Genomic DNA, 26,873 nt, shown 5'->3' with positions numbered 1-26,873 from the left:
GTTTCGTTTTGTTTTCAGCGAACAGTGAATATAGGCTAGATGCAGAGTTCTTATTATTCACTTACTTGGAGATATAGCAATACTGTTTAACATGTAAATTAAACGCATTAATGGTCTAATAAAGGGTTCAAAATAAGCCTTAATGTTCATTTTAGTTTACCTCCGTCCAAAGTGGTAAGTACGTAAAAGGTTATAAGGGGAAGTGTAAGGGGCCCGGGATTGCTCAGCCCCGGGGCCCGCGACCGCTCTCGCCGGCCCTGGTAATCAGGTGACTTATGATTCTCTAGAAAGTTACTGCACACTTCTCGAAAGGCCTCCCAAGACTCACTTTCCACTTCATTAAGCTTAGAAGAAAATGTAGTATCCTTAAAAACGTTTCTGATTTGAGGTCCCGTAAAAACACCTTCTTTCACCTTGGCCTCGCTGAGTCTTGGGAATAGTTTTCTGAGATGATTAAATGCTTCGCCATCCCGGTTCAGGGCCTTGTCAAAGACCTTCATGAGCCCTAATTTCATATGAAGGTGTGGTAAGAATATTTTCTCCGGATCCACAAGACGTTCATTAGCCACGTTCATCTCCCCTGGGACCAGTTGCTTGGCCATTCTGTGATGGTGTACTGATCTTTGGCTCAACCATTCCAATGACACAAGAAGCAGCAGTGCTTTGTGTAACCTCCTTGTAAACCGGTGAGGATGGCAATAACTTTAAGGTCAGCGCATACAGACCACTGAAACTGTTCGTACTTTATTTTCTGCAATAGGTTTCGCATGTTCTCGTATGTTTCTTTCATATGTACAGCATGAGCAATAGGGGTGGCTGGCTTTTCATTGTCATTGTGTAGTAACACTGCCTTGAGATTTATCCTAGAGGAATCTACGAATAGCCTCCAATCTTCAATGTTGTAGTTCAACTTCAGTTGTCCCATAAGCGATGGAATGTCACTGCAATACACCAAATCACCATCCTTTGTAAAATTAGGAACTAGGCTCACCTCTCTTTTCCTATACATCGATATATTCACATCTTGGTTTAGTAGATTCCATTGTTGAAGTCGTGATGCAAGCAACAGGACCTTAGACTTGGGAAGGTTTAAGTCTCTGATCAGATCATTCAGCTCTTCCTGGCTTATCACATGTGGTTCATTAGTTGAGTTGAGTTGATTTTAGTTTAGTGTCCCTTTCAGCAGCGAGGCTATATGAGACGTGGACCTACTGATTAACGTGGAATCCGAACCACATGAGCTCCCGCCGGGAATCGAACCCGAGTCTCCCACGCCAAAGGCGCGTACGCTAACCGCTTAGCCACGAGGGAGCTCTGTGGTTCATAAGTGTCAGGCACTGGAGCGTAATTGGGATCTGACTGTGTACTCGAAGATTGTGCAACATCCTCACAAACAGCAGGTTCTTCATCGGATGAAACACTGCACAGGGTGTATGAGTCTGGTGGTACGGGTACAGGCAGACAAACATCATGTTTCACAGGTCTCCTCGCGGAACCCAAGTTATGATACTGTATTTTATGCTTCATGTTTTTTGAGAAACTTTTTATATTAGGCAGGCAGAAGTAACAGTCTGAAACATGATCACGGGGCTCGCGCCAAACCATAGGTACGGCGAACGGCATCGATTTATAAGTATCTTTCAACCATCCTGTGAGAGTACGCGCACACGAGTTAGAACTGTTTCGGAGCACAGACGCGATCCTGGTCGCCGACTTTACACCCGAAGCACAGATGGTAGGCTGTCTTCAGGAACGGCGACAAAGGCCTACTTTGTCCCTTGAAAATCACTTCCCCACATATGTAGTAGAATGAATCTGTCGAATTATTGCAAGTTCTCGGCATGTTCGTTTAACACAAACGTGAATATTTCACGCAGACCTACACAGACACAGCGTAACACCACCTTCTAACACGAAGATCAACTCGAAACAAATATTTGTTTCACGCGACAACGTGGTGTGTCTTGGCGCCTTTTTTTCAACAATCTGTCTGTCGTCTAGACAAAAGGGAGCCGACGAATGATCGCAAGTTGATTACGAAACCTTTCTCCGTCAATAAGGCCTAGGTTTTAGTGTATGCAGTGTGGAACGACAATAAATCTTTGCAACCCAAGGGGAGGGGGTACGTTTCCGGGGGGTCGTGAGATAGAGAAAAGAATGTTCCTGGGATATAGCCTAGTAACAGTTCTTGGATTAAGATAAAAATTCAGAATTATGCACTCCAAACACGGAAAACACATATTAAATACGAAAAATACGATTTTTTTGGTCAATTATGGAAACAGCACCCCGCCAAAAAAATAAAAATCCTTACGTGCTGGAACTTTCTCGATGAAATATTCGTAATCAGCGTCTCGAAATCTATGCGGTACACCCTTTCACCCTCATGGGAGGATTTTCATGCCGACCAGTGTAATCGATCCAAATGTAGAGGATGAATATGACATGTCCGACCTGCGCCAAGTATGGTGGAAGAGTTATTTGTTTAATTCTTCATGGCCAAAAGCTAAAAGCATTTATAAATCCATATTTGACTTTGTTATACGCAATTAGTACATTCAAATTCACGAATGATGACGAACTGAAGGGTACACAGGTACGGTTGCAAGTAACAACCGTAGTCACAATAAAATAGTTCAACTAAACAACGTTCAAAATAGTGGGTAATTAGGTGGTAAGTAGAAATGACCAAAACTGAATAGTTTACATCGCTCCAGTGGTCGAAGTGAGATGGTATGTGGTGGTATGCCATACCGCCTCTGGTTTTTCAGTGATGAAGACGTACCGTCTCTGGTTTTTCAATGCTTGAAACATACCGTCACTGGAAAGTAGATGCTAAATACTTTTAATAAATCCATTTTTATACACAGTAATTGACGAATAGCTTTGCACGTAAAAAGTTTTTATTTCTTATCTGGAAATAATTTCTAAGTTGACAACACCGATATTTTTGTTATCTTTTTCCTACCTTTTGTTTTTAAAATGAGGTGCCTTTAAAGAAGTTCGCCAAGTTTATATTTTGATGTGCCATATTAAATAGTTTCTTTTTTATGTATATGTGTGTGTCTTCTTGCCTTAATGCATATAAATGCCATGTTTTGATCATGGGCTGACTTAGAGGTTGTCTGCTGTGGGGAGGACCTTCCGGGGGTTTGCAATACCTTAGGCTAGTTTTAGACGGATTCATTTATCGTAGCATTTCTCGTAGCGAACATACTGCCAAAAATCTCGTATAATATTCTATGGCATCAAAAGTATGTGTGCTTTTACACGGTAGCATTTTAATAAGCACCTTGTGACGTAGCAAACAAATCACTGGAGACGAGCGCAATTATGGCTCCGAAACTAAAGTAAGAGGTAGCTAAAGCTATAGAGGTTGTAACAACAGTTTTCGCTGGTTATATTAAAATACGAAAACCACAAAGTATGTGGGCAAAGAACATTCCTACTCCAACTAATTTTTTCTTTACTACAATTCAATTTCCACACAAAACAGAGACCATGGATATTTGGCACGGCGCTGCAATCGGATCATAAATGCTGGGGAAAATGGTACGAAATAAAGCAGCTTCTATCGACAAGAAATGCCATGGCATGGGAAGTGCTATAGCATTTGCTACGTTACACAGTAGGATATCGATTATCCGAATTTTGCTGCAAGAAATGCTACGATAAATGCTTCCATCTAAAACTAGCCTTACAATCAAATGGGAGGACAGAGAATTTTTCCACGGGAATTTGTTAATATCCTCATTCGGTTTAATACAATTCTCTATAATACAACTTAAGAGGATATATATATATATATATATATATATATATATATATATATATATATATATATATATATATATATTTTCCAGGAAGTTGTTGGCGGGGGATCAATTGCGCTTCCAAAGTGTTTGAAGTTCCCAGGTCAACTTTCTTAGATTATGTCAAATGTGGAAACAGTCAGCAACGTTTCCAACCACGAATTGGACGTAAATGTGTCTTAGGAACTGAGCTTGAAGAACTCTCTAGGTATTGTACAATAATGGATGAACGTTTTTATGGGCTTATGCATCGAGATGTTCGAATTCTAGCCTATCAGCTTGCGGTGAAGAACAACATTAAACATCAATTCTCAACACGAACTAACATTGTTGGCAAAAAGTGGTTAAAGAATTTTTTGAACCAGCACCCTATCCACTCTTTTCGAAAGCCAGAGCACGTCTCATTTGCAAGTCAATTTTTTTTTTTTTTTTTAAAAAAAAAGGGAAAGTATCTTGTTATTTTGACCTGTTGCGCCCGGAATCGCAAAACGTGAACTTCGAACCATCAAAAGTGTACAATGTCGATGACACTGGTATATCCATTGTCCAAGGTACACGCTCGCAAGTCCTGAATGTTAAAGGGAAACGTGAGGCTGCGAGACTGTCCTCCGCTGAACGGGGCTCCTTAATAACTATTGTGACATGCATGAATGCTTGTGGTACATATGTCCCCCCTCTAATTGTTTTTTCCGCTCGTGCCTATGAAACCTGTATTGCTACATGGAACACCACCAGGGACCGTAGCAGCATGCCACCCATCAGATTGGATCCAAATGCACATTTTCACACAATGGTTTGAACTTTTCGTTAAAAGTTGTAAAACCATCACCTAGCGATCCTGTTGTGCTCATACTAGATGAGCACTATTAGCACAACCGTAACCTGGACATTATTCCCGTACGGCGGACCCATGGTGTTATTATTGTGTGCTTGCCACACCACTCGACGCACAAGCTCCAACCTCTGGATGAGAGTTTTGTGGGTCCATTTAAGCAGTTCTATTCACAGACAATCGATATCTGGCTCGATAATCACCCGTTTCAGACGGTTCCTATAACTGATATTGGTGCGATTTTTGGTAAAGCCTACGTACAAGTATGCTTGCAGCTTGTACGTAGGCTGCAAGTACGCAAGCTGCAATCAGCGGCTTTCGGAAATGTGGGCTTTCAATCCGAATGTTTTCGACGACAGTGATTTTCTACCCGTTCAAAGCAATGTCAGAGCTACTAGTTCGGTTTGACCCTTTACCGTCGAAACACAAGTGACAGTAGCCCTACTATCCGTAGGCCTATTCCCAGGCACGTGTTTATATATAGTGCGCCACTGTGCTCTAAATAATTTGCGTCCCCCGCATAATTGATAAGAAAACATTATTCACCGTCAATAATGGTGTAATAGCATATTAATAATACAATAAGGTGTATGTGCGTCTGTCTGTAGCCCTTTTCAACTCGAGAACCATAATAGATAGAAACATGGAATTTTAATGTTTTGAAGCTCTCAGAGAAATTATCCAAATGACCTGTTTCAGGTCCCTAGGTCATATCTGAGCTGAGCTAATTAGTGCGGATTAAACACATTGTCTCGCGCTTGCACGGGACTCTGCGGGTTGCTAGTTTTAAATATTGTGAATCTTTAAAATCCAAAAAATTTTCCACCTTGTGCTCGAGCACAGAATAGCACTTACCTAAATATGGGCCTGGGCCTGCCTATTCCTGAACAATCCCCCCCACTTTCACCATTTGACCCCCTCCAGCACTACCAGGTTCATCCAGATGGTAGGAGAAGTGGACGAGCTCCAGTGATAACCTCATCCCCATATGGGCATGCATTGGCTACACAAAAATCTGCCGCCAAGAAAGCGAAAAGCAAAGGAAATATCTTGCGAGACACAGTAAAGCCTTCAAGACAATAAAAACGACTAAGCCTTCAAAGACGACTCCATTATCTGATGAAGATAGTGACTCAGACTACGCTGTTCCTCTAATTTCCACTGACGAGGACGACAGTGCAGACGAAGAATGTGTTTATTGCTATGTTGCTTATCGTGAAGACATATCAGGAGAGTAACGGATTAGATGTGTTGGATGTTTGAGATGGGTACATGAGCTTTATGCCGGAACAGAGAAAGACGGTTGGCAGACATAAAACTGCAACTACTGTGAATAGTCAGCTACAACTGTTCTTTCCTTTCCTTACTTTGTATTTGCTATAATTTGTGTATCAAAATCAGTGCTAATAAACCATATTTGTCGTCTATCAATGTTATTTGAAAGCCTATCCGAAATTAGGCACCGCCGTATCCGAAATTGGGAAGCCAAAATAATGAATGCTTACTTTTGTACGGTTTCATAATATACCATATACAAGGTTTGAATATTTATCTGTAAACTCCATCATGCCATCCTTACTTTCTTTAATCTTTAAACTTTGTGTTTCATCCTGACATCTTGTTTTGCTCTTGATATGCACGTGACACAGCTCAATTGATTAAGTATCCGAAATATGGGCACAAACTTTACCGACAAACTGTAAGAGGTGATTCCTTACATCAAAATAAGAGAAAAAGTTTATATGGACCTGTGGAGAAAAATGCATAGTTTCAGAGATAGGACTGTCCAAAATCGTGAAAAAAAAATTGAAGAGGTGCTATTTCTAATTCGAGAGACTATGGATAGTGGTCTTTATCAGCGCAAAGGAAGCCACGCATACGCAATCCAAAAATGCATATTTCATTAATGATCAATTGGTGTATAGAGTATTCCCAGCAAGATGAAATTCTCAGACATGCCATCAACCGAATTTTGAGATACGCTCTGACTTTATGATTGCCCCAAAATAGGCAAACCATTAGCCTTGATAGCAGTGATCACGGAATCATTTGGCGTAATGTCGGAAGTGTTAAGGATCGTCAGCAGCACGGTCTCTCGTACTCAGGTAAACGCATGCTGCGATGTTTTCTTTCACGCTTATAAGCGAAGAAAACGTGGAATATACCATGATGAAATGCATCACATTACACATTATTCCGAACAGAACAAGACATGGAGCTGCCGGTTCCTAACACTTCCGACTTCCCTAAAAAGTATTGGATGTCCATTGTTATCAAAGCTGACCTCTTGCCTACTTTGAACCCTCCTTGAAATCAGGGTATATTTGAAAATTCTATAGAGAGCATATCTGAGAATTACACCCTGTAGGGAATACCCTGTACACCTATTGAAACTTGATGAAATATTCACTTTTGGATTGTGTATGCGTGGATTTCTTTACGCTGATAAGGACAACAATCTACAGTTTCTAGAATTCGAAATAGGGCCTCTTGAAATTTAGCTTTTTCGCGATTTTGGACAGCCCTAGCTCTGCAACTATGCACTTTTCGCCATAGGTCCATATGAACTTTTTCTCTTATTTTGATGCGAGAAATCACCTCTCGCAGTTTGTCGGTATAATTCATTAACACCCTGTGTATATATATATACAGAACCGGTTGCTAAAGAATCAGAATAACACCACTGTTTACAAGTAAAGAAATTGTGACCTCAGAAGGAGCAATACTATTTCTTTTTCCATAGGATAATCTTGAGATTTATGTAAGATTCGCATATTTATTCTTTTTTATGTAATGACAAGTTAGGGTCATCAAATTTAGGAGGCTCAGGTGGGCAGGTCATGTAGTCAGAATGGAAGAAAGTAGGAACGCTTTCTAAGTTTTAACAAAGTCCAATCGGAAAACGACCATTAGGAAGACCTAGGCGCAGATGGGAGAAAAATATTAGCATGGATCTCACAGCAATAGGAATACAAAGTAGAAACTGTATCCAGTTGGCTAAGGATAGAAGTCAGTGGAGAGCTTTTTTGAACGCGGCATTGAACCTCCGGGTTTTGTAGGCTATATAGTTAGTTAATATTGACAAAATTTGGATGCAATGGTCATTGAAAAAAAAAAAATGAAACTACAGAAAACGCTATTAGAGTTAGTAGTCCTTTTCACTAAATAAAGAATGGAAAGGAATATCATTAATGAAATTTCACGTTTAAGGAAGTATTTATAATCGCTTTCTACATGCCATATTATCAAATATCAGTGAAAATTTAAAAATTAAGACGTTATTACCAAAAGTTTGGGATCACGTGTTTCCTCAAAGTATCAAATTCTCTCATATTGTATTTTGGGAACAAGACTGCTATCTGTATACATGTACGCACGTATTCTATTGTTAAGCTATTTTATTATTATTTTACCACATTAATAAGTAAAATAAACTATTGTGTATGGCAATTGAAGGTCAAAATTGGAATATCGTAAGGTTGGCCAGGGCATACGTTAGGAAAGGGTAGGGTTATAAACACATATATTATATTATAGATTAACCTGGTATATTTTTTTCGGCCTTGCACAAAGTAGATCTCGAAGTTTACTTTGTTAGTACTATTGAAAAGTCAAGCAAAAGATTAATGCTAACAACAACACCATGTATTCGACGTTGTAGAATAAATTATTCCTTTTTTTCATTAGGGTTTGGAAGAGAACTCATGGACACGATACTGTCCATCACAAATTCAAATGACATCCAGGATCAAACCAAAGCACTGATAAGAATGGGGAAAATGTGATGGGTTCATAACACTCGCCGTGTACCACCAGAAATGGGCGCTTTACCAATGCACAGAATGTTCACTAAAGTCTAGTCCGTACCATTACATTTGTAAACGGTAAACAGTCGAGATGAGTAATGACAGCAGAAACTAAAATCGTATCAGTGCTTTTGGTTTGCAAACCATCTTAAGCACTTACTGTGTGAAACTTGAATGATTCGGACTAGACTCTACGAACACCATGTAGTGGTTAGCTATTGTTCGGTGTGTGTCATGTAGAGTATTTTATCTGTCTTGTGTGCTGATTTCGGTCTTCATCAAATCTTGAGGTTTCTTGCACATTATGCTAGATAATTTTGGTATTAGGAATCATCCTTACAAATTTTACAGCCCCTTGTATGTATTAACTACTTGGCTCTGTCATCTTTCTCGTTTGCTTTAATTCTGTAAACACATTATTCAAAATATTTAGGTTTACATTCAAACACTGTACAAAATAATAAATTAAAATAATTGTAATTGTTCCGTGTTCAAAAAAAAATAATTAAAATGTTACTTTCATATTGAAGTGTGTGACAATCTAGGGGAAAAAGTTAAATGGTGCCGACAGTTTTTAAAAAATTACTATTTTGAAGCCTACCTATTATTGGCATTTGCTGTGGAAGAGAATCCGATCAATTATTTGACATCCGTTAGAGAATCAACGGCGTAATAGTTTTATCTGATTAAAGGATATAATTATTTAGGGATTCGCTTAAGAAAATTCAAGCTACAGAAAATCATATAAGACATTATTACATTATGAATAGATTTTTATTCTCATCAATACAAAAGAAATTGAGGCTAAGAATTTTGTTCTGAGTCAGATATACGTTCCTCACCGCTTTCATTATCTTCACATAAATCTATCACATCTTCACCATCAATGTTATCTTCAGCATTTTCACAATGTTCTAAGTATGCCTGAATTACTCGGCACTTCGTCATTTGGCAATTACACGGAACTGGATGACGCTCGGTTGACGGGTCTAACATCGTAAATTCAATGTTATAGTGCCGTGGATTACTTTGATCCCGACTGAAATATAATTCCCATCCAACAATGTCATCCATTTCCACCTGGAGTGAGTCAGGTAAAACAATTACTGTCTGTTTCCAATGAGTTGGTTTTCTTTCGGGAGATGTAGAAAGTTCTACTGTTTCATTCTTAATATCACCATCACCAGCAGTATAAGGAAATTTACAAACAAACCACAAACATAATCCATCATAGCTTCCACTTACATTCACCGAGACAAAATGTCTAGATTTGATAGATTCAATATCTTCTAACTGCACCGTCCTTAAATCAAAAGAGTGCACTAAACAATCTTCACTTAAAAGATCGTTATGGTTCACTACTACTACTTCCGGTTTTAATGTCTTCAAGCGACGAACATGATGTTTTACACTTTTCATACTAAATCCGTAAACGTTGTTCCAGAAATCAAATTGTTGTTTATTAATACTCTCCAACTTACATGGAGCACAACATATTTGCGCAATCTCTGGAAACATTCGCCCAGTTTCTTTCAAAAATTTGTCACGAGCTCCAATTACCGAATCAAGCATAGATTCATGAAGAAGATAAAATCCCATCCATTCTGATACAATGACATCCACTTTTTCATCTCCTGGAAGGGCGATGTCTTCAATTCGACCTTGAATTACCTAAATAAAGAAATAAATGAACAGTTAATAGATAGATGGCATATATTATTGAATATGACACATACAAACTGACTGAATTATACTTATTGCTCTGGTGACACGAAAATTTTAGTTTGTATATCAAAACGAGATAATAATAATATGCAATATAAAGGTTTAAGTTTTATTTACCGCCTTTAGTCTTTGTTAATTAACCATTATGTATGAATCTTACAAAGCTCGGAGACTATTCGATTCTTCTTTCAAAAAAAGTTAATTGTTAACTAATTTGCCAGTCTTTGGTCTTGATACTGACCAAATCAAGTCGCTGGCATTTACTCATCTCAATCAAATTTGGAAGGCTATTTAAGAATATTATTGATAATATTCACGTCAATTTTGGGCTTGGGGGAATATGGGTGCTAGTCTTGACCTATCTGAACTAAATCTGACAGGTCATCTAAGTAGCCTGTCAATGACTTTCATACCAAGTCATCTTCAAAGCTGTTTTAAAAATGGAAACTTCATGTCGATTTTGGGCTTTGGTCATGGCTAATTGACCTGCGATTTTGAGTAGAACCATCTCAAGTCAATTTTTCAGTCCAGCTCTGTATATCATTAACGTCCTTCATTCATTTTAATTTAAATTAAAGTTGGTTTCAGTTCTAGATTTTGGCATTAACCAATAATTGTTGCTCTCCTTAACCTCTCTCATCCAAATTTGGTAGTCCAATTTAGTACTACCAATGACCACGCCATTGACGAAGTCGTTCATAAGAAATAGAATGCGTCATTTTAGACTCTGCTCTTCATCAATATCTGTTTTGCTTTAACCGACTTCAATCAACTTTCACAGGGCACTTAAGTATTTGTCCTTAACATTTCACGTACATCGGTACAGACATTACAAGCACTACTTCGTCCAATTTAGGTGTACGTCGAGTATCTCAAAGTGTAGGGATAAGTGTACACAATAGCGAAACCACTAAACTTACACTTCAACACAAGGGAAAAAATATATGAAATATGTTTACGGGCAAAATTTTAAGTGTTAACTTCTGATAGGGCGACACATACAATTGTTAGTAGCATATACTCTATTGTTAAATTACTTGTGCCCGTTGAATCACCAGCTGGACTAATCATTAATTTGGGCTAATACTACAGGAATTACCTGAGTGAGAGTATACATTGACAAAAATAATCGCGAATATTACTTATAGTTTAGTGTTGCACATTCCAAAAGAAATTAAACCGTATTTACGCAAAACAACAAAGTCAATTTTGTAAATACTATATCTTGCCAAAATTTGAATTTTGAATTATGTAGTTATCTTGTATAATATTTATCATATGATATGTAGAGACGAAACTTTTTCGCTAATGCGATACGTGCGAAACATTAAAAAACATGCGTATATGTTTCAGAAAACCTGGAACTTTTCATTTCAGAGCCAGAAATCACGTTTATATTATCGCGATTTTTTGCGAAATTCGGCATTACGTGCATAAATGCGAATAAAAGCGAAAAAGTGGAATTCTTGCTGATTATTGCTAATAATAACTAAAAAGCGCATTTCCAATATTATTTAACTGCTTCACATTACGTGTTGGGTTCACAAATTTAATTTAGTTGGTGATGTTTTTCAAAAGGAACTGAAAGAGTTAAATGCTTTGGTTACCCAAACAAATGCTGTGTTTCATAACTCAAGAACGGTTAAAAGTGCTTATCGAAAATACTTAGATACTACTATCCCAGACTTCATCTTTGTTTCCTGAGCCAGTTTTATCGAGGTGGGGAAGTTGGTTTGAGCCTGTTTTGTATGTAAGTGAAGATTTTTCCAAATTAGAAGAATTTTTCAAAACAATTGAAAGTTCATCATCTCATGCAAGTCAGTGGCTAGAAAATTTTAGCAGTAACAAAAAAGGCAAGTTTGAGGTTCAGGTGCAAGCATCATTTGTCACTGAACATGGAAGTGCTGTTGCTCAACTGATTAAGGAAGTAGAAGGGTCAAATTACCCTTATGCTCACCTTAGCTTGTCGGGAAAACGAAAAACTGAGTTAGCTTAAGCAGAAAAATTTTGATCTGCTACTGCAGAGTTAATTAAAAAAGGTAGTGTTTCTCACCAGGCTGAAGTTGAAGTAAAGTTGAAAACCTGCGTGCCAAAAGTATTGGTGAAGCTGCAAATTTACAAGCAAGTGACGACAATTCTGTGTGGAGAGTTTACGAAAAGCTCTGCGAGTTATTTGATCCAGAAACTGTTTCACTTCATAGAAATGTAGACATCAACAAAACTGAACTGTTGTTTAAATCATTGACTGTGTTTTGTGGTGAAAATGTTCACGATCTGTTGGTTGCTTACCTTGAATTTAAAAGTAATGTTACTGAAGTTCTTAACAGTGAGGATAACGAAGTTGACATTATTTCATTGTTAAACAATTTAAAAGTTAACCACAGGTCTTTTTCTGTCAGCTCGTTACGTTCAATATGGTTACCAGTCTCGATGCCAAGAGATTCTTTTCCAAGTATAATATGATTGTTACTGACAGAACAACAAACTTAAAAGAAGAATTATAATGACTTGCTGCATGTTATCCTTTAACTAAGGATGAGGTTAGAGGAAGTATTTAAATTTTTGCATTAATTTCTGTATTTCAGTGAATACGTAGGATAGTATGTGCACCTAATCAAGGTATATCCTCATTTTTGTATTAGATACATCTTACTACCAAAAATATACTGTTTACAAGTACCTTATTTTAAAAAAATGTGCTACATTTTTAAAAAATAAATGCGAACATTGTGATAATTAATGCTACAAAACATCAAAATTGTTGCGAAAATGTTTCGTTTCTAATGATATGTAATCATTCATTTGAAAAATGTTTAATATCATTTAGCAATAAAAAAATTTAAAAAGGAACAAAATTGTATTTAAACATGTACAAAAAACCTGAGAAAAAACATATTTTGAACAAAAAGTTTTTATAACTTTAATTCTTATCATTTTTATTATTCTTATAAAAAATCACAAAAATGTGTACTAAAGGAAAATATAAGATGAATGTATAGCATACTTCTTGTGTATTTATTTATTTGTATAAAATTGATAATCTGATAATCCATTAGTTAATGATGTTGATGTTTGATATTTTCATCAAATGTTTATTTGTTGCGTATTTCGGTACGTATAACCTGATTTTTTTTCTTAACATTAATTTTATGTTTATGAAAATAACAATACTCATTTTTAATATTATCTTTAATACATTTAATGGAGACCAATTTTAAAGATCAATATGTTCTAAAATATATTTACTTAATCAAAATGGGTTTTTCTAAAGTTTTACAATAAAATATAGTACCTTGCGAATATAACTGATAAATAGGGTTACGTACGTGTAATACAGTATATTCATTTTCATTCAAGTTAATCCGCGTAAATTTGTCTCTAACCAAACAATTTGTTTTTGACAAACTAAAGATGAAAAAAATATTTTAAAGATGGCTTTACTAAGCAATGGAAATGTAATATATCATCACATGCAGTTAACACAATTCACGGACTACAAATTCTTTAAGGGAAAACTTTAAAACTTCTATGTCAATAATGTACTAATTAACACATAGTAAAATTTCAATTTAAAATGAATGCTACATTAAAAATGGAGTAATTTGTCCAAGAAATTCTGTATTATTTAATAATTCAAGAGTTTTTCTAATAAAGTAAGTATTTGTTCACACTGTAAGATGTTCTACGAGTTTTATCAATCGATAAAGAATCACTGCAAATGTTACAGTGTTAAGATAGGAACACTAATGCTGAAAGTTCAACGCACACTCGTCACAAGAAATGGGATCTGGGCATAAGTTATCATTTATATTTTTAGACACAATTCTCACTAGTGTTTTCTTCAAACTCTTTCACATACATCACCACGATACATTTTTAAAAAATAGGTATACACAAAAAACTACATACACAAGTATTTTAGAAAAAGTTTTGTTTACTTCACATTTAATCCGAATAAGATTGTTTGGTCTTTTGCTAATAGCACTTTGACAAGCTCTTATATTTACGTGGGTGTCTGATGAAATTACGAAATGCAGTGTCAAATTTTTCTCTTGTTAAAAGTCCAGTTATATGAGTCTTGGCAAACATAGAACAGGCCTTTTTCAATACGAGATTCACCTATAATGTTTCAGGTCCACGTTTCAGTGCTCTCCTATTGTTATTAAACATTCAAGAAAAGGCGGTTAACATGACTGCGCGTACACCCTTCACATAATAATGTGCCCTCACCCCATCTCTGCTTTCAATAGCTACCTTTATGCACTGAGTCTCAAAGCAGCTTGAACTACATTTACAACTTATAACATGCAACATCGATGGGATGGCATTGGCGTTGGTGAGACCGTCGGTGAAGTGTTATCGGGTATATATATAATCCTCATAATCATCATCTGCGGATGGATATTAGTAGCCTAAATTTCCTCTTTATCTGATGATAAAGCTGGGAATGTATCCACTTTTCCACGACATCCAAATCAATGATCTCTTCTTCAATTAATAAATCAGGATCGAGGGATTTATACTCCGTAGTCTTCAATATCTTAGTACACGATTCGAAACTTTGGATCTCGTTCCAGCTGGCTCGCAGCAATCATCTTAACTACTCTCAAATGACTCCCGTTTCCCTGATAACATGTATTTAAATATTGGAAACAAATCACATGGTAAACATTCGTAATAACATGACGGCGTAACGCGCCATTTCCTTGGGCTAACACAGTAAATAAAATAAGATCGTACAAGTTAAACAATGAAAGGAACGATTTCTCCTCCCATAAGTCTCTACAAATATCGCTTTAGTCCACTCAGCTTCTGTACTTCCACCAAAATAGTGTTTCTACAACTTCACAAATATTATTCACCCGACGCGTATCCGTAAAAAAAAAACACTTCCCACAAGGACGACACGGAAAAGGCGCCTCCATCTTTAAAATGCTTACATAGAATCATAGTTACAAGCTTACTCCTACCATAAAAATGTTAATTAACACACTTTATATATCATCCTATATCATACCGACCATACATACTAGTATACAACGACAGTATTCGTCCTCAGCCATAAAACTGTCAATTAACACAAGGTTATATTATCTGGAACCATTTCGTCTATACGCATAGTAATGTACGTAGTTACCTCCACCACTTTCACCTATCACACCTATTGTTTTATAGCTCATTAGTTTATATAGGGAAGGATTTAATTTTCCTTTGAAACGAACAGGAATTTTAACGTTTCGATTTTATTAATTTCTTCTTCATGTCTAGTTAAATGTCCCTTGCTTTGTCATAACTCAGTTTAACTTGCGCAACTCAAATCAAATTTAATTAATTTAACCTCTTAATTAAATTTGATTTGTAAATACAGCGGACTCTTGTTAATTCCAACTTTAATAATTCGAATTAGTTGGTAACTGGAACAAAAGTTTTTTTTCCTTGAAAAAGTAGTAAGAATTCTGGATAAAATGAACTCTTGAACGTCCTGTTTAGATAATTCGAAGTAATACAACAGAAGAATTTTTAATGTTGGAACGATAGCAAACAGAAGAATGCACTTTTGAAACGTTTTCCGTTACCCAGAGGCAGCCACAGGGTAAAGTGACAAAAACAGTCTATATGATGATGATAAAGAACGCGAAGACGAGATAGGCGATGAAGTAAAGAAACAAAGTGTGTCAAACTCATCTGAAGTTTACAAAATAGTTGAAAATTTATGATTTATTGTCAATCAAATATTAATGTGGTATTGCACGCAATAAATGCAATTGAAGATTTTATTAATCAGTAAAATCAATCAAATCAAACCAAACCAAACTAAGATCACGAACTTGTTTACAGTAAGAACAGATAATTAAGGTTGTTAACCGCGTATACTTTTTGTTTGCTAATTTAATGTGTGGGGGTATATTTAAATGTTTCGTGGAAAGCGTGGGTTAATTTATGTACGAGTAAATGTAGTTTGTTTGTTTGCAATATCAGATCATGTAAATAATATGCAGCCGTAAGGTAAAGTCTATTACATATTAATTATTTTCCATGCATAGCAGTTCTATTCGGTTGATCTTAGATATTTGAAAATCTATATCTTTGGATATTTCAAAGTTTGTATAATTCGAACTTTTTTTCATGTCCTCTTGGACTTTCAGTTAAAAATATTCCGTTGTATTAAACTTATGCATTATAGAATTCAATTTTCATGAAGCACGGGACATCTAAGTGGCTTCTTACAAAATTGCATTTAATCTCAAATAACAGAAAAGATGTCTTTTCCACATAAATTAGAGGGCTAGAAAACAAAGATGGAGTAGGTACATAACATTATTAATAAGCAAATTCCAAATGAATGGATTGGCATGCTTGGCGTGCCAACAGGGAACATATCCCTTAGATCTAACTTTTCTTTCTTCTGAGGTGCGTTAAAGTCTACAATCCACCGTCACTAGCCATTAAGCATTACGAAAACTATCCAACCGATCCTGATATGCTACAACGCGTATAGCTGAAACTTGACTACAGGTTCAATGTGTGTCAAGTGACAAAAGAGATTCATATTGAACACCTCGGACCTGGAAAACAATTTTACTGTTACGAAACAAAACTTTCCGATTTTCTCTTTTCATTGATATAGTTTTTATGTATCTGTGCATCATTAAACTCAGCTATGAGTGTTCTAATCGAGATCATTTATAATAATGACACTATACACTTGTTAGCGCTCATCATCAGGACAAAGGCAAAAAGAGTAAAAAAGATAGAAGGTATGACTGGGACATATAAAAGTCAAATCTTAAAATTTATGACCATATAAAGGAACTTCATTCCATTAATTTATCATGTTGAGGACTATTGACGAAAAATTTGCAGCCATATATAAATTAAATGAACAAATATAAATTTTTAAACAAAATCTAATTTAAGTACCTTTTTAATTTAAGAGTTACAATAAATTAGCCAAACAAAAGATAACTCAAAATAAGACATTACAATTATTAGATAGTTGCCTTGAAACAGACAGTTACTATTTCATACTTTCTTTTCTTTCATACTTGTTCAGTAGTGTGCAGTTATAGACGATCAAAACCGAGAGACAGTTAGAGAATAGAGTGGAAACGTGTCTTCCCACTTCTTTCCGAAGGGTGTAGAAAACCCTTCAAGTAGGATTTTGAGTATACTTACGTGGAAGATCTCGAGTCTACTGTTGTGACAGGTTGTGCGTTCCAAAAAAAGGAGGTCATGAACCGAAGCGTTGTAGAAATATCGATATTTATTGATTCGGATGGAGAAAGAGTAAAAAGTCTTCCCAATATAGAACACCAACAGATGCCCACAAATCGAAACAATCGACAGCACCGACATAATAGAAAGTAAAATAAAAATAAAATGAAATCTTTGAGGTTTACGTCCCACGCTTATGCCGGTTAGGCTAAAGGAAGCGGTGATTATGAGAAATGAATGAAATGGTGGAATGAAGAAAGTGGGAGGAAACGGGAGAACCCCGAGAAAACCCACGAGCACGGTGTTTGTCCACCACAAAGTCCATACGGCGATAATAGAAAGTATATGTTATCTTTGCGGTGGATGTTGGAAAGTCAGAATATAGAACAAGATTTACACCTGGGTTTCGCTCGTTTCTACTGTAAACGTGCAGTGTTTTAGGTTTCAGTTCTCGTAGGGAGAGTGAGAAGACAGACAACTCAGGATGTAGTCACACTTCCATTCGGTTAACTTGTTATATAAACAGTAACTTTCGACACAAGAAAGACAAATGTTATCTTTTACTTTCAAGTTTGCTTTTAAAACATTCTGAAAAATATACTGAAATGTGTCAAGAACAATTAAACAAGAGTGCTTACACAAAATTACGTCGAGTTTACCTAAAAAAAATGAAATGAAATCTCTCAGTTTTACGTCCCACGGTTATGTCGGTTAGGCTAAAGGGGACGGTGATGATGAGAGATGAGTGAAATGGTGGAATGAAGAAAGTGGGAGGAAACGGGAGAACCCCGAGAAAACCCACGAGCACGATGTTTGTCCACCACACGGCGCGAGCTGGGATCGAACCTGGGGCTCCAAGCACCGGAGGTGAACGCCACTGAGCCACCGCGCCCCCGTTGAGATTACCTATTCACATTTTTCAGTAGATCTGAAATTTACTTATTTTGACAATTCCTTCTTTGAATACGAATAGCCAAACATATTTTTACATGTGAAATATCTAAAATTGAAATAACAATATATCTGAGCTTAGCAAATGCGGACAAATCGGAAAGATGTATACGGACGGAAACCTCTGCTCTAGAAATTCACAAATGTTTGCATAAATGCTGATATATGATAACCCTGGGAAAGTGCTTTTGGTTTCAAAAGGACTACTACATATATTAAAAGAGTTCATCGCAAAGTTACCAAATTGTCTGCAGTGTACCTGGCTCAAGTAATGTTAAAAAAAAAAAAAAAAAAAAAAAGCAAGCTTAGTGGCAACCAAGGAAACAGATTGAAACTCAATTACCTACTAATTTTCAAATACGCTGAAACAGTTGCCTTTTATTTTTTTTAATTAATAATTTTTAACTACTATCAAAAACTGGTCTTGCAAAAATACTGTAGATTACAATCCTGTATTAGTAAAGACTGTAAGGGGCCTTTTTCTAAATAAATAAATAAATAACTCTCTCCACGTTATCTCCGACTATTGTTGTAAATATCTATAACTTAACTTATTTGTTAATCATACAAAAACTTAACAAGAATAAGAACTAAGTTAAGTTGAAAGTCAAGTAAAAATTGGAGTACTTCGAAGAACTGTTTAGCTGATGAAATTTTGGAAACTGTTGTAACAAATAGGAAAATTCCGGAATGATAAAACATGAAATACGAGGACTATTTTGGGAGACGGAAAAGTCTTGTAGGTTTAGTTTGTAGCCTTTTACGAATCAAGTACGAAAAATGCTTCAGTATGAATGTCAACAGCACATGCTCATGAGCTATTACAACACTACCTGGTTTAAATAAAACGTCCTTACCTTGTATCTCAAGTTAGATGAGTCACTTAAACAGTCACTTGATTCAGTAAAAATTGCTAAACTGGACGCATTACTGCGTTATTCCTTCCTGTCAAACTATCCTCGGGAAAAATAAGTGAAACCTTGATTCTCGGAAAATGTGAAAACAACGTTTTTATTTTTTTGGGAACTCGTTTGGAATAATATTTCTATCATTATTCGTTACAGTTCTTAGTTCTTCCTGTTAGTGAAGAAATAATGACATTTTAGACAACCGTTGGTCGCTTTCACACTTTAACAAAACAGGCTTCTTGGAAAAAGTGATTCATCGATTGAGTACGAGGAATGATCGAAAAAAAGAAAAAAGGAACAAAGCTTATGTGTGAGACATAGCTGGAAGATCAACACACCTAATAATAGAAAGCGCTCAACACTGATCCTCGATTCAAGCACTTGTCACAACGGCAGATGAGGTTTTCCACACCGATTGCACAGAAATCCGAGCCAAGTTTTCGTAGCCATCATAAGGCAGCGGTTTTGGCATCACATGTCAGGTAATGATGGCCAGCCATGTTCTGCTTTAGGGCAGGGTAAAGGTAAAAGTCACTGGGGGCAAGGTCAGGGTTGTAGGGAGTGCTCTAGTTGTTCCCAGTGTAAATGCTGAATACACTCTTTTTTGTGTGTGTATGCTGAATGTAGTCTCGTATTATCTAAAAGAATTACAATACGGCAGAGAAGACTAGGACATTTTCGTCTGATGGCATCCCGCAACTTCAGAAGTGTCCTGCAATACTTTTCAGCATCGATTAGTAACATACCTGATACATCCCAGAATACAGTGCACAAAATTTCCCTGGATGAAGCAACCACTTTGAATTTCTTCTTCCATGGAGAATATGCATGCTTCTATTCCATGGAAGCCTGCTTCCTTGCTGGAGTGAACAACACATATAATATTGTTTCATCTCACTAGTTATTACCCGGTGCAGAAAACCGTTATCCTCCGTTGTGTAACTCTGCAGAATATTCAACGACGTTGCCATTCTGGTTGTCTTACGTTCTTAGATAATGCCCGTGGCACCCATTTCGCGCACACTTCAGTATACTTAAGGACGTTCACCACAATGTTCTGCACAATAGCATATGATAGTCTCAATTCACCTAATATTGAGCGTAATGTTCTTCTTCTGTCCACACGAACACATTCATCCACATGAGCATAGTTCACTCAGTGGTTAAGATGCTGGATATACCGCTATGTACAGGGTTGTCATTAACAACACTGGTACGTCCTTCTTTGAAGGTACGATACCAGTTCGCTACATGTTGCCTTGAAATTGAGCCCTCCCTATACACCTCCACAATTTTCCTATGAATATCAGCAGGTGTAGTGTTTTTGGTCCTTATAAAACGCACCACTGATCTCACTTCCATCCTTGACCAATTTTCCAGATGAATCGCTATTTTAAATGTCCGCTTCTCGAGTGTACATGGTCAGAATTTGAAGTCCTCAAGGGACCGCTGTGGCTCAGTGGTAGAGCGTTCGCCTCTGGTGCCTCGGGTCCTTGCTTCAATCCCAGCTCGCGCCAAGTGAGCTTTGTGGTGGACTAACATCGTGTGCGTGGGTTTCTACGGGGCTCTCCCGTTTTCTCCCACTTTCTTCATTCCACCATTTCATTCATTTTTCATCATCACCGTCTCCTTTAGCCTAGCCAGCATAACGGTGGGACGTAAAACTTATTCATTTCATTTCATTTCATTTTGAAGTCCTCAAACTTGCAACAACATAAACATGTTATTAATCTACAAATAAATTCTAATTATGTTGCAGTAAATAACACAAATTACATGCTTTGTAACCTTTCTTCCCGATCATCCTTCGTATTAACACTGAACGTGTAAATTTTGACTATCTATGCGCAGATATTGGAAGGAATTCCTGGATCTTTAAAAATTCACTTACATGTTGGTTGTACAAATGAATACTTACCTATATAAGAGGAAAGCGTACAACTCAATGTTAACACTTAATGGTGCATCACCTTTTTTTCCACTTTATTTCTTATTAGCAGTCCAACACACAAGTTTCTATAAATGAAAAACATTGTTTCTACAGTTTTTGAGAGTCAAGGTTTTACTCATTTTTCTAAAGTAACTCAACAGGAGAGAGGAACTCAACAATGCATCCAGTTCAGTAATTTTAAAATGTTACTGAAGAAAAGTAGCAGACCACACTAAAACAATCTAAATAAATCATTCAACATGAGATACAAAGTAAGAGCGTTATAATTAAATTATAAATTCTCTAACATCTATCAGTCAATAATACCTCGCTTAGTTTTATCAATCTCTAACTTTTCTTATTTCAAGCTATACAGAACTACGAAGTTAAACCAACTTCTCAACCCAGATGTTCCACTGCATATTTTGTCTTCCACGTTACATGTTTACGTAAAAGATATAAAATTCATTTTTTCTTCAACAACGTTTACTATAAGCTTCTTAATAACATTTTATATTGACAATGGCTGTGCAAAAACCCGTTGCGAACTTAATAATAAAAAGTGAAAGCTTTACATCAGATATCCTAAAAATTAAAAATTTGTCACATAATATTTGGTGACATAAAAAGGATACACTTCTAGTACACGAAAAACCGTAGATCCTTACCTCAGGATTCTAATGTCGTATATTTAAAAGCTGATACTTCGATTACTATAGTTTCACGATAATCCTATAATCAAATTCTCTACATTAATAGGTAAATCCTTAAGTTTCCTAATTTTAACCAACTCCTAAACGCCTAATTACCTTCCTTTCTTAATTTTGACGACGATAAAGATCGCAAAAATTTAAAAAATAGACATATTAACCTTCAAATTTGCACAAAGGACATGGATTTTTTTCCCCGTCAAATTAAATTCTGTAATATGCAGAATAAATTATAGATTGATTATCTCTTTTTGGTTAATACAATATTGATGCCGTGTGTATGAAATGAAAGCTTTAAGTTTTACGTCCCACGGTTATACTGGTTAGGCTAAAGGAGACGATGATGATGAGAAATGAATGAAATGGTGGAATGAAGGAAGTGGGAGGAAACGGGAGAACTTCGAGAAAACCCACGCACACGGTGTTTGTCCACCACAAAGCTCACTTGGCGCGGCCAAGTGTATGTGTTATGAGTTTAATCAGTTAAAAGATATTGGCGCTGTGATAAGTGAATATCAGGAGGGAAAAGATCAGAAAATACTGAAAATATCTATGAATGTGTACTTTCAAGAGAAAAATAGACAACAAAAGTATGTAAAAATACAAAAGCGAAGAGATCAAAACGACAATGCGTTCACAGCAACTAAGTTTAGAGGATGAACTTCAAAGATACCAATAAGGAAAGCATCATAAATTCAAAAAGTCGATCCATATAAAGCGACCCTATAAAGATATTTTGGTTTGCTTGTCTATTTTAATTTATTTATATATACCGTATATAATATTTTATCATATTCGTTGACAGCATAAAACTGTCTTCTTAAAAAAATATTAAGTTATTTTTGTTGAGCACCATGTGCCAATTAATGACTATGCAAACGTTAGCGTAAACTCGTCTATCTATGAAAATGAAATGAAATCTTTGAGTTTTACGTCCCACGGTTATGCCGGTTAGGCTAAAGGAGACGGTGATGATGAGTAATGAATGAAATGGTGGAATGAAGAAAGTGGAAGGAAACGGGAGAATCCCGAGAAAACCCACGCACACGGTGTTTGTCCACCACAAAGTTCACTTGGCGGGGGCTGGGATCGAACCCAGGACCCCAAGCACCAGAGGTGAACGCCCAACCACTGAGCCACCGCGGCCCCCTCGTCTATCTATATCTTAGAACTGAATTATTCAAAAACATTACAACAAACACCATTTTCTTCAGCCTTTCTTTTCTTTAATTTTGTCCCTCAGCATGAAAAATCTTTAATTGAACCCTAATAGATGCAAGTTACTTTCTATGTTTAATATCGAAATTCAACTAATTTCACTTTTTGAAACTGAAGTTTGTAATAAAGGGGTGAAACATCAAACTTGATTTTTTTTTATTATAATTACGTATGGTACTATACTTACTATAGCTAGAGTAACAGCACTGATACACACTTTCTACAATTTATTTATTTATTTATTTAAATTTTTTGCTGCAAAATTTGAACTATGATATCTCTGGTGGGACGTCGGAATGGAAACTTTATATATATGAGCATTATCTGCTTATACTTTTACCCAAGCATATTCATCACCACTTGAACGGAAAGAACTCTCTTGCTAGTATTAGAAATGTGTGTAATCCTCTATACTTTACATAAATTTATGATTCATTACTTGGAAACCTTGAGTATAGAATGACAGTGGCCGAATTTAATGTGTTTTGGTTTTATACCGATTTCCGTTTTCAACCATGTATCATTTTTTTATAAGGAAAAAATCCATCTGACAGGTCAGACCACATATGTTTCAAAAGTAACCCACACTATAAGTATAAATTTTTTGATTAGATTTTCGATACACAATTAATTACATAAAAAACTTGATACTTGGCTCTGAACAAAGCTATGAATTTTCAAGTTGCACGGAAAAAACATGTTTACGATACTCTCAACCATTTCTTTCTGAAGTAAATATTTACCAACTTGAATCGTAGAACACATTGTTTTAATTTAAATTTATTATTTCTATTTTAATGTTGAATGACTTACACCTGAGAATAAACTTACAATATTTAAATAAAAGAAGTTAATAAAATTGATAACGAATAAAAATACAGTATTAATAGTCGTAAAAAATAAAAAGATTATTGGAAAACATGAAACATTATTGCAATTGAATTCAGAATAAGTACAGTAGGTAAAGAACAATTATTCTCTCTGCAAGTTAATTATTTACTTTTTGGATGGAAATGGTAGCCAATAATAAGAAAGAAATTTCAAACATTTGGAAACACAAAACATATCGGACTAGAAGCTGGCTGGTATTTCTTTCTTCCCCCCCCCCCCCCCTCTTGCCAGAGCAAGAATGTCTGCGATTGAGTAGGAGACACAACAAAGCATGAAGTAAGTAAAACCAGCTTACAAAGATCGACAGAAAATCAAATTTTCAGTGTAGAGATTTCTGCAAATAAAACATTAAAGGTAATATCTATTTTTCTCTCACATCAAAAATAGTTACTTATATTGAAGCACTTGAAATCGGATTCAAAAATTGTACGTGAGTAAAAGGAACACTAAAATATTATAAATTTCATGGCGTTTCAGAAAAGTAATTAAGTGCTATGTAACATTAAAACCGGATATTCTTGACTTGAGAAATAAATGACAGTAGCATGTATCTATGATGGTTAGCAAAAGTCAAACAACTCAGTTTGGAGAAAAATGATGTGTACTGTTTACCCGCGGACATTAGGTCCCTCGACACTTCTGCGCATGACAGAAGTAGAAGAGTCCATTACGAAAAATGTGTATGTGTATGTACGGACAACATGTGTTCGTTTTCTCCTCTGGGAGCGAGAGAAAGAAGGTTGGAAGTTTAAACATAGTTGCCAGCCTACGTAAATTTGTCCCAGGTCAGCAATACATTCTGGTCAGGTGATGATGTCACACAGTGAACAGAGCGCGCGCATTTTAAATCCAGCCTAGCATTGTGTTTTAGGGGCTTCGACATTCGGTTGATCGCGCCAACAACCCGCGGGAGAACTTCAGTTATTGTCTTTCTCTACAGTATACATACACTTGTGCGTGTGCAGTTTACTGTATTTTTCTAGTTCTTTTTCTTACCTGTTTCGTGGTTATGCTTGCGTGAGCATGTGTGTGTACGCGCTTCGTTTGGTTATTTTATTATGATCGAGCCAATACCGTCAATCAGTGAAGACAAAGTATTGTGCTTATCCCCTCCTCCAAATTTTGTATTCCTCTTTTTTTTTATCTTGCACCGTAGAACCCCAGTCATGCTCTACGAACAATAATAATCGGTTATCGTGCTTTCAGTGCTGTAGGTCCACTTTGATTTCATTCTAATATTATTATTTATAAAATCTTATCAGGTATAGATTTACTGCGCCAGGTTGGTAACACTGCAAACAATACCTTTACCGCCGACCCGAATAACCAACGCCTTCCTTCCTTTTCTTTTTCTTTTACAGTCCATTCCTTTCATTAAGATAGACTCTCCTTGGCACTCTGCCAACTAGAGGTCTCAGCCGAATGGGTAAACAGTATATGTGTACGATTTTTCCATCCTATAGGGTATAGGACGATCGGAAGTAATCTATTAAAAATATTCCACGAAAACATCCTCTTGAACTCACAACGGCGACAGGCAGACCACATAGGATTCCATAAAACTTCTCTGAAGAAATAAGCATGCTCTCTGAAGAAATTAGAAAAAATGTCAAATGTAATTTTTTCCAATTTTGGAACTGAGATTAATAGATTAATATTTCTTCTTATTTTTTACTGATGAGTAATGGATTTCTCTTTATTTTAAGACTATCTCTGTTATATATATATATATATATATATATATATATATAATGGAAAATTTCAAAATTTTAAAAATATACAAAAAATGTAGAAAGCAGGCATCAGTGTTGCTACTCTACCTATAGTAAGTATAGTACCATATGTAATTATAATTTAAAAAGTCAACTTCGATATTTCACCCCTTCATTGTAAACTTCAACTCTAAAAAGTAGAGTTTGTTAAATTTCGATACTAACGAGAATGTCTACCTATTAGGATTCAATTAAAGCTTTTCATGCTAAGACTTGACTTCAAACTGTGCGGCGCGAGAACTTTTAAAAAATATATCCTACAAAAGAACATATTTATAATGCAACACGCATTCTCAAGTCTGCACCCTTCTTTAATAATACATAGTGGACTATCCCATTGACTTTGTTGAATATATAATGTGCCTGTTTTTATTATTTAAATTCCATCTCTGCTCGTATTTTTCAATTTTCACATAAATATCTGACTTATCATAATTAATAATTATTAACACCGGCTAATAACATTAAAAGATGTAGTCAGTATGTACAATGTATATACTGTGTTAATGAGATATTTATATTAGTGATTAATAAATGAAACATAGTTTATCATAGTTATAGTCTTTCTTTTAGGGATACATGCATTTATGTAGTGATACATTTCATTTTTGACATGGGAGGGGCGTTCAGATTTTGGTGGTTGAGGGGAGCCTCAACTGCAAAAAGTTTGAAAACCCCTGTACTAAGAGACAAAATTAAGAAGAGAAATGGTGAAAAAAATGGTGTTTCTTACAATGTTTTTGAATAATCCAGTCCTAACATATACAAGTTTACGCTAACGTCTGCAAGTCAGTAATTGGAACGCGCCACTACTTTCAAACAAGCTGGCATTAAAATTTTTAAAAGCCAGTTTGTGTTGCCAATGGATATAGTAAAGTATACACAAAATTAAAAAAAAAAAAAAAAAAAAAATGAAAAAAGAAATAGTCAAGCAAATAAAAAAAACTTTTTGTTGGATCAGTTTATATGGCCCGAGATGACGCAAGAAGAAAAATCAAAGAGAAATAAGGCAATTTTTGTGAACAATGTGCTATTTTTATGTGTTACTGGCGTATTACAAGTATTCTTTATTCACAGACTTATTCACAATTGTTTTATTATTA

General features: G+C 35.9%; 1 protein-coding gene across 3 annotated transcripts in view; it reads right to left on the bottom strand.

The window, feature by feature from the left end:
* Positions 1-9,202: 9,202 nt before the first annotated feature.
* Positions 9,203-26,873, bottom strand: part of Art8 (Arginine methyltransferase 8) — a 52,033-nt gene continuing 34,362 nt past the window's right edge. For all 3 annotated transcript variants that reach the window (XM_081745748.1, XM_081745752.1, XM_081745744.1), the window contains exon 5: positions 9,203-10,121. In XM_081745748.1, coding sequence (XP_081601874.1) covers positions 9,255-10,121 — 867 coding nt within the window. In that variant the 3' untranslated portion in view covers positions 9,203-9,254. The remainder of the gene's footprint in view (positions 10,122-26,873) is intronic.

The sequence above is a fragment of the Thermobia domestica genome, chromosome 2 (assembly GCF_964235325.1).
Source record: "Thermobia domestica chromosome 2, izTheDome1.hap1.1, whole genome shotgun sequence".
NCBI lineage: Eukaryota > Metazoa > Arthropoda > Insecta > Zygentoma > Lepismatidae > Thermobia > Thermobia domestica.
The sequence above is the reverse complement of the archived record's forward strand: the minus strand, read 5'-3'. Positions and strand labels throughout refer to the sequence as shown.